The following is a 9,098-nucleotide window of genomic DNA, read 5'->3' as shown; positions in this document are numbered from 1 at the left end:
ACGGGTGCTAAAATAGTTCAAGACCAATGCAAATACCTTTGGTATACCTCTGACACTCAGAGGGGCTTGTCTATAGCAATTATGCCTCTTCAGCCGGATATTCAGCCTTCAGTACTACTGATAACCATTGCATGAGTATACCATTCAGTTAGGACATTTTTACATTACTATAAAGTACACCGAGCGGTAAATCCCAAGGTAATAAGTTGTAAATGGTTGCGTGAAGGCCCGCCGACCGCTGGTGAAAGGCTTCAGCCACCGTCCGCTTAGTCAGCCTCGGGGATTTCGGCGGCGACATTTGTGCCAGCCCAGGCTCCTAAACCACCCGTCCTTAGCGTTCGCGCTCCTCTAATTACACCTAGACGTCCCACACTACAGGGCTTATAAGCCTTAGCAAAGCACCTGCCGGTCGAGCCTAGTTAGCCGTAAAGTTGCTTTCCCCCTAGACCGGCGGTCGTACCGGGAGTCAGGTTGGCCTTAGCGGGTCGATAGAATCCACGTAGTTATCTAGACCTTCGGCAACCAGATACCGCCGGTAGGTTCAACTTCCCACATGCGCGAAGTTAATCAACAGCGCCATCAACGCGCCGCCCGCCGCCGGGTTCGCCCTCCTTGTTCGGACAGCTCCTCCACCGCGTTCGTGCGCGCCGTCTTCTTCCAGCTGTCTTCCCGTCCTCGCAGCTCAGTCATCGCACTCGTGCCCGTCTGTGCGCCGCTGCGTTTGCATCCCAGCCCTCTCTTTCCAACTCCGCCCGCCGCGACCGTGCTCGCCTGGCTCCTCAGTCCTCAAGATCGCCGTCGTCACGTTTGCACCCCCCCAAGACCGCCGTCATCACCTTGAGACTTGCTAAGTCCCCCGAAAATCTCTTTCCGATATGAAGCGATTTAAAGGTATGTCGAAGGCGTCCAGCGCTTACTCCTTCAAGGGGCGACTGTTGCAGAAACAAGACCTGCGACCTAGGGCGCAGGCTCAGCGTAGACAGCAGGCTGCTCAGGAACGCGCAAATCTCATCAAAGGCATGTACCTACACTTGAGTAGCTACTGATACTGACATTCAGTTTAGAAATGAGCTCTGAAAATCGGACCATGGTCCATGAAATGGACCTGGATGCAGGCGACGCCTCTCCCGAACAGCAGGAGCTTTACGACGCCGCCTTCAATACCATGCCGCCCGGTGAAGAGGGATTCGACCTCAGCCACGAAGGAGGGGAACACGAGGTGTTCGAGGAGTTCGTCCATCACCTCCAGAACATCACAGGAGTGTATGTTTCTTTCACTCACTTCCATGCATGATCCTCAATGCGTTTGCAGGCGGCGGGTAGACTATCGTGATAGGCGGAATCGCGTCGAGCTCCGCACGACACAATGGAATGAGCAGATTGACGTGCTCGTCAATGCATACCTCGAGTACAGCCAACAGGAGCAGGATGGACTGGTGTGCGAGCCAGCGGGCGCAGATGAAGGTGGTGATGCTTTTGGCATCGAGGTAATCGATATATTCCGTATGTCTTTCATTGTATGCTGCATCTGTTCGTCTTCTGATGCTTTGGAGAAGATCGGCGTTATCAGACTTTTATCCCCACCCCGGGTGAAGCATATACCAACGCGACACTCCTGCGGTACGGATACATAGGCTGCTCCCCGGTACGCCCTTCTGTTGCAATCTCGCTCCGGACGCTCGCCGTATATCGGCAAACACATCGGGTATGCCCGCGCCTCAGCATTCAGGCGGAGGTCAAGAAATCGTGTCACCTGCACCAGGTAGGCGGTCTTTACCATGGGTCTATTGTGCAGCTAACAGCATTCTTCTATGTAGGTTCCCTATCGTCGGTATCTATGTGAATTGTTCACAATTGCATATGATATATACATCGAGATTCTCCACTGTGTAGATGGCCGCATTCGGACGGCGATGCAGCGTGATCAGCCAAATTCTGAGCTTTTGAATGCTTGCCCGGCTTGTATGTACAAATTGGAAGACGAGCCTCCACTAGAATACTCTATGATGTGTGAGATGGACGGTAACAATTCTCTGAAAAGAATTGATGCTGCTCTTCGTGAGCGGCAGGCACGAACAGACACACGCCGGCCAAGAGGGCCTTTCTGGGTCGGTCAAGAGGAAGTTGACGGCTTCAAAGATGATGTCAAGGTAAATAACTCCAATTCTATTGGACAAGGTCACTCAATTTCATTCTCTGCATAGCGGGGTCCCGGTACCAGTAAAGATAGCGCGGAGGATGACTCTGCTGATCCCGACGACGATTGGGAAGAAGAATCCGATTCGGATCCTGTCGCCACCTGTATTGAGCGGTGGAGGAACGCCGGACCCGAGCAACGCAAGAAAATGTTCAAGCTATTTGATGAAGCGGGAATATTTGTGGTTGCCTGTCGGCACGGGGTTGTTGTTCTCGTCTGCGACATTGTTCGCAGCGGGGAACTGTAAGAGCTTCTGTAATCTGCCATTCAAACTCTAACTGATGCATTCACAGGGCTAAATATGGCCTCGCAATGGTGAACAGGCTCGTTGACATGTTTGGCTCCCGGATCTGTATTGGATACGACATCGGGTGTGCCTTTGAAGGCACCGTTAGCCGCAGCAGCATAGCAGACAAAGCGTGTGAGTCGCTGCTTCGGTTTGTTGTGGGCTCATTCCATGGACACGCACACAACCGGGGTTGCCAGCTACGGTGGCACCCGCTTTATGTCCGTGGCACCGGACGATCAGACTTCGAGGGATGCGAGCGTGTCTTCTCGGCATCGAACGCGCTGGCTGCGGGTACACGGCATGCCTCACGGTTCCATCGCCATCAAGCCATTGACGAGCACTTCGCATTCTGGAACCTGGACAAGTATGCATCAATGTGTGAGTTTAGCTCAATCTAATCCCTCACTTCATATTCACAATTCATTCCTTAGCGACATTCCTCCTGAATCACTATCGTGAAGCCCAGCACGTCATTGACAATCATCCACTGGAGATCAAGGAAATTCAGCGCAAGCTGGCGATCTCAGATGACAACTGCCTTGCGTATATACGGCAGGAACGTGAGTATCTACAAGGTTTGAAGAAGGAGCCACCAGACGACACGCTCCGCTTTGACTACGTCGAGGCACTAGAGCATCTTGAGAAATGCTGGTAGCTGTCCTTGCTGCTCAATTTACTGTGCATTGTACTGACTATTTGTAACTGCACAGGTCCAGTCTTGACGATGCACGCGGGCACCTCAACCGTTTGAACAATACGCCGGCACTTCCGAACCTGCACAAGTCGCTCGTGAACGCGAGCCGATCTATACGCTCTGCCGAGACCAAATACCACAATGCTGAAACCACAGCAGCACAACTAGAGAAGAGTCTCCAGCTTGAGATGCGCTGGACATCCGATCACAGCGAGTTTCGGGCGATAAAGGAGAAGTTGAAGGAGCGAAAGTATCAGAGGGCTCTTGACGAGCTCGAACGTCTAGTTGTCCAGCGCCTCTTTGAGCTTTCGAAGCTCAATATGTCCGGAACTGGTATGTATAATCTTTTCGCGTAGTTACTCAAGATTAACACCATGTAGGCTACAAATTGCGGCAACAGATCACGAAGGCACTGCAGCGAAGATCCGACGCAATCCGCCAGGCCCTCAGAAAGTACAACACTCTGGCGAGCACTCACACCCCTGCACGTCCGCAGCTCTCGTGGACCGACATTGTTGAGTACTCGTTTCTGGGCGAGTTTGAACTGCTCCGACATTCACGCGCTGATATCCGCGAGGCTCACTGGGCTCAGCCTTCTCATCGGGAAGTCACACTGAAGGTGTTGCAGCTCGAGCGTGCTAAGGAAGAAGTCATCCGCGTCAATGTCGAAGCTCGCCGTCTACGGACGTTCATCCATGATGAGACGCTAGCGGTACATAAAGCTATTTCAAGGGTCCAGAGCTCTGATCCGCTCCTAGCGGCGGAGATACGCAAGAGATGGGCACTTCAGGAAGCTGTCAACTCAGTACATATCGCCCGGCTCGACCGTCTTGCTCTCCTGCCGGGAATGTCAGGGAGTGATGGTCTCAGTGTGCGGATAGGCACCTCTCAAGACGCTTGTGCAATGACATCCGATATTCAAACCTCCGTGGACCCTGTGATTCAAGAGGTCCTGAGTGGGGATGCAGGTGGGGACGGAATTCAGGATGACGAGGAGCTTTCACGCAATGTAGAGGGACTGGTTGATTTTATAGAGGCTGTCACTGATTAGGCACAACTCTGGCCTGTCGGTACATTGGGTCATATTCAATGAAGCATTTTGATTTCCTCGCGCAGACTATTGTACATGCTTTAATGGGAGATACATGAATACACAAAATGGAAGTAAGAGACAAGACGGGAACGGAGGACAACTACGATGAGTTGAAGGCTTTCGGACGTCAATTCGGACAGTTATCGTATTCGCGCAAGGAACCGGCTGGACGCGCGCGCCGGTTTGCTTGCACTTTGCCTCCGCGCACTGTCAGTCTATCGCACCCGCTACATCTCCTTGGCTTCCTCGATCTATACTGACCTCAAAATGTCAGATATCCCACCGGAGGACGCGCAAGCATTTTGGAGGGCTGTAGAAAGACACGGCACTCACCAGGATGGGAAACATCTTGAACTGGTCCCGCCCAAGACTGGTCTGCATCAAGATCACTTTATCTTCAGTGAATATGGGGCTGGTGAAGCGGTGGAGCAGGTGTTTGAAGTTCAGCAGGCACTCTTGAGCGATCTATTTGATACGGTGCGTGTGACGTGGATGGTATCGTGCTCATCGAACTGACTGCACTACTGTGGTAGGCAACCACGCTCGATCGGTCTGACGGTGGATTCACGCTAGTGATGCGGATCCCGGGTATTCTGCCAAAAGAGAAGCCGTACACAGTAAACGACCTCTGTATCGACACATACCTTCCCCCGTGAGAACTCCACGGCTTCTCTCCGCCACTTGAACTGGCCATATCCAGGATGGTTGGTATATTCGCATCCCACGTTGGTGTGAGGCACCTCCGTCAAGTTGAAGCTCGGTATGCGAAAGCTGGGAAGCCCGTGCCGTGGCGTGAGCAAGCTCAATCAGGCGGGGCGGGTGCAGGCAAAAATGCACCCGACCGAAACATCCCACCACCGGTTAAACCAGGATCAGCCTGGCTCCAGTTCCAGGGCAAGTACCTCGAGAAGGCAGTACAGGGGTTGAACAGCGACCAATATGGTGACTTCAGCTACATGGCGACGGAGGAGTTTGCCCTCGAGTTTGACAAGATCGTGGGGGGGAGGAAGGACAAAGGCAAGGTCGAGGGAGATAATGCGGTGATGGAAACCCAGACGCCCACCACAGTTGGGCACGCCCTTGTCAAAACAAGCCTGTTCGGGCAGAAGAACCCAAATGTGGGCGGGACCCACAGTAACAAACTGGCAATGCCCGTGACGGGGAAGCTCTTAACACGCGGTGCCAACGCATCGTCTGTCTCTTCTGCACCACCACCATCTCTGTGCACCTCCGGTTCGTCTCTCGCTATTAGTCCTGGCCACCGTCTCGCTGCGACCAACACACCAGCTCCGACATCGCTCTGCTCATCTACTGCTACCCCTGCTGTCCACCCACCTCCCAAGGGGCCAGAGCTTGAACATCGGGCACACGAACCATTCCTCACTGATGCTGAAGTCACGTCACTCTCGCAGACCTTTGGTATGATCTGCAGTATTGGTCCGCGGTCAGACTCCGCCATAGACGCCTTACATTTGGACGACACCATCATATTGTACCTCCGGCAGCTGGCGCGAAGTGTTCGCCAGAGTCGGTGGAAGGAAACGTTAATGTTGAAGGGCCTTTCGGCAGCAGAAGCAGACACACTTGTTACGGCGTTGGAGGGTGATCTGGCAGGCAGCACCAGTAGGACCAAGGTAATGTCGGTTTTCTCATTGATGTTGATTCAGACTAAATGTTCATCGGCCGTTCTGTTTGTAACCCGCAGTCTGGGGCCTTGCGGTGGTGCCTCCTTCTAATATTCATTGTTGCTGGGCTACCGGCCCTATCCTTTGTGATTATTTTCGCTTTGGCTCTCTCCGCATGATATTGTTACTGTCTCTGTTATACTTGAAGCTGTCCCCCTTCCAGTATAGCTGTATAATAGGTTGGGATGCTGTGATTCAACTTGCAGCAGGAAGCACGTGACCTTGTCCTGTCCGCTCCAGTGTTGCCCGCAATCCTCCGAATATACTAATTTTTTTGCTCTGGCTCTACATGGCAAAACGAGGGAGAAAAAACAAGAAAGCTACGCAAACGCCTGCAGAGCAGGATCCAGCATCTGCACTGGCACCAAGTGTACTTCCCCGGGTTCAGGGACAAGATTCCGAGACAACAGAGGCTCCAGCGCCAGGTGATGTCCCGCAGCTACGGGCTCTCATCGCTACCGGGAAGACAGAAAGGAAAAAGGCGTACAGTGATGATCTTTTTGCTGCCTGGGACAACATAGACCGCGTCAAGGAACATCTCGCCGAGAAACACGGTCTGGCACCGAAACGTGTTGAACAAGACCTCTATACAGGAAGAAGCCTCTTCAAAGGACAAGCACGTCACGTTCAGGCCTGGAACGCGTTCGCGAGCTTCAAGGCGGCGCAGTTGAAGGAGATTCATCCTAGTAAGGATCCGCTTCGCTTCACGTCCAAGTTGTGACTCAAGAGGTGTTCATGATGTCGTTCTAGATGGAGAAGGGAAGGGAGCTCTCATAAAACGCGTCACTGATGAAGAATATCAAGCCGAATATCATGCGCTGACGCCCGAGGAGAAGGCTGTAATGGTGGAGAAGTTTAAGGACATCAAGGAGAGCAAGGCTGTCGTGGTGCGCGCAAATCACAGGACCAAGGTCAATGATGCGAATGCTGTCTTCAAGCGCTTCATGCAGGAGGTACGGGATGAATCTGTTTAACTATGAACTTCACTGATGTTCTGATCAAGGCCGAAGGACTGCGGCAACGGACCGGCGTGGAGGTTATAATTTTTGCAACGCGCGGCACAACTGACCTGCAGTGGCAAAACGGGTTCTTCGCAACAGAAGGTGTGAAAGATTTCCTCGATACCGTGCGTAATCTCGATGTGCAAGACATCTTGATGCGGATGGAGGGCTATGCCATCGCAGGGCTCCAAGGTAGCTGCGATAAATTGTTCTTTGACACTAAGCTAACCTATGCCTAGGTGCGGCGGTCTCTTACAAGAGCACTGCTGCTGGCATTCGAAAGGCAGTACGGGAGGTTATTGACTTAAAGCTATGTACGTACATCCTTGCCTTCATTAACCTGTACTGAATTTTGTGTCAGGTGAGGTTACGGGCAAGCGCAACGCGAAGATGGAGTATATCAAGTACTGGAAGAAAGTCGTTGAACGTTACCACGTCGTGATCGTCTCATGGCCATCCGGGCTGCGGTTCGGCAACCTCAGCAGTGCGGTAACACGCCAGACAGACCTTCGACGCCTTCTAGCCCATTGGGAGGAAGGCAAGACTCACTGGAAGACCATCAGCCCTGCGGAACTGAAGAGGCTGAATGCTGAACGGGCCTCCGGCAAGTCGAGCGATCCAATCGCGATACTGGACAAGGGTCTGCCAGTGGTCCCCGGTGGGACCGAAACTCAGGACGGAGCAGATGGTACTGCCCAGGGATCGAAGCGCAACGCGGAGGACGGTGCATCTACGAGCACTCGATTGTCGAAGAAGCAAAGGACCAGTGCTGTATCGGGGAGAAGTCAGGAGGTGTTGACGGATACGGACTCGGAGGACGACGAAGGTCCAGGAAAGGAGAACCTGCCAAACCTCACGAGCACGGGTCGTCCTCCTGTTGACGAGTCTACGTTAGGCCTGCCGCTGATGAACGGCGCGTCGGCGGCCGGTGCAATCCTCGCAAACTCACCCAGTCCTCTCGGAGGATCCCTCGCACCAGCGGTGGACGGGCCCATGTACACCTTCGACTTCTCCCAGCCCTTCGCGGGTGTACTTCCTCTTGACGATCAAGGCGCGGGGCCGTCTAATTGTAGCAGTTCTGATCTGCCTGAGGGGGAGCTGGCTTCGCTCCTACAGAGCCTCTCCGCTGCGCAGGCCTCGGTGAATGCAGGGTCCTTCGAGGATGTTGGGCACCCCATTTACAATGACTACCTTCCTCAAGAGCCAAATGGATTCGACCCCACCTTATTCGCCCACCTCCAGTCTTCCCACTAGTCTGCCTTAACTATAATATATATATATATATATATATATATGATATTGTAGTGAACAAGGTATTGGATTGTAGTCCTACAATTACAGTACATGAATACACTATGGTGGAAGAAAATCCGACAGTCTGAGATAGCGTAGAAGGCTAGATATCGTTGGCGTCGTCCGACACAACCAGCGCGCAAGGCGCAAAGAAGCGGGATAACCGACACCAACCCGATTTGGACTTCCGAGGGCGCTGGGCTGCATATATTGTTCTGGGAGGTACCTCTACTTGTGTCTACAAGGCCAACCTGACTCCCGGTACGACTGCCGGTCTAGGGGGAAAGCAACTTTACGGCTAACTAGGCTCGACCGGCAGGTGCTTTGCTAAGGCTTATAAGCCCTGTAGTGTGGGACGTCTAGGTGTCTAATTACTAGGGCAGAAGTGACATATTATGTAAGAAAATGTATTATATGAGAATTACCGGATACAGAACGAACAAGAGGAGGAGAACGCTTTAGGACGGCTGGAACAAATCGTCTCCCCGAGATCACCGAGTCTGACTAAGCATGCCAAAAACGGCAGTAGCTGAATTGCTTCAACAGTAGTGAGTGTACTATATGCTCACTGAATACTCAGCCCGAGTGTCTGAGAGCTTCATTGAATGTCTTATAAGTTGCTTTGAACTCACACAACTATGTTATATGACCCCAATTGCCCACCCACTGCTGTTGAAGCAATTCAGCTACTGCCGTTTTTGGCATGCTTAGTCAGACTCGGTGATCTCGGGGAGACGATTTGTTCCAGCCGTCCTAAAGCGTTCTCCTCCTCTTGTTCGTTCTGTATCCGGTAATTCTCATATAATACATTTTCTTACATAATATGTCACTTCTGCCCTAGTAATT

The 9,098-nt window shown here is 52.5% G+C and overlaps 2 protein-coding genes across 2 annotated transcripts; both read left to right on the top strand.

Moving 5' to 3' along the window:
• Positions 1 to 810: 810 nt before the first annotated feature.
• Positions 811 to 4,231, top strand: GLOTRDRAFT_75671 (uncharacterized protein; the record flags this gene model as incomplete). The annotated part of the gene is made up of 10 exons (XM_007867418.1): positions 811 to 1,017; positions 1,065 to 1,263; positions 1,313 to 1,503; positions 1,557 to 1,762; positions 1,818 to 2,150; positions 2,238 to 2,440; positions 2,491 to 2,864; positions 2,918 to 3,137; positions 3,203 to 3,532; positions 3,604 to 4,231. Exons 1-10 carry the CDS (start codon positions 876 to 878, stop codon positions 4,229 to 4,231), a joined length of 2,826 nt encoding a protein of 941 aa, XP_007865609.1. The 5' UTR covers positions 811 to 875.
• A 3,088-nt stretch (positions 4,232 to 7,319) lies between these two features.
• On the top strand, positions 7,320 to 7,556 carry GLOTRDRAFT_19846 (uncharacterized protein; the record flags this gene model as incomplete). The annotated part of the gene is made up of 1 exon (XM_007867295.1): positions 7,320 to 7,556. A coding segment is annotated over one exon (237 nt), but the record flags the coding sequence as incomplete, so codon positions are not given.
• Between the last annotated feature and the right edge of the window lie 1,542 nt (positions 7,557 to 9,098).

The sequence above is a fragment of the Gloeophyllum trabeum genome, assembly GCF_000344685.1.
Source record: "Gloeophyllum trabeum ATCC 11539 unplaced genomic scaffold GLOTRscaffold_00006, whole genome shotgun sequence".
Taxonomy (NCBI): domain Eukaryota; kingdom Fungi; phylum Basidiomycota; class Agaricomycetes; order Gloeophyllales; family Gloeophyllaceae; genus Gloeophyllum; species Gloeophyllum trabeum.
This window is presented reverse-complemented; position numbering and strand designations above follow the sequence as displayed.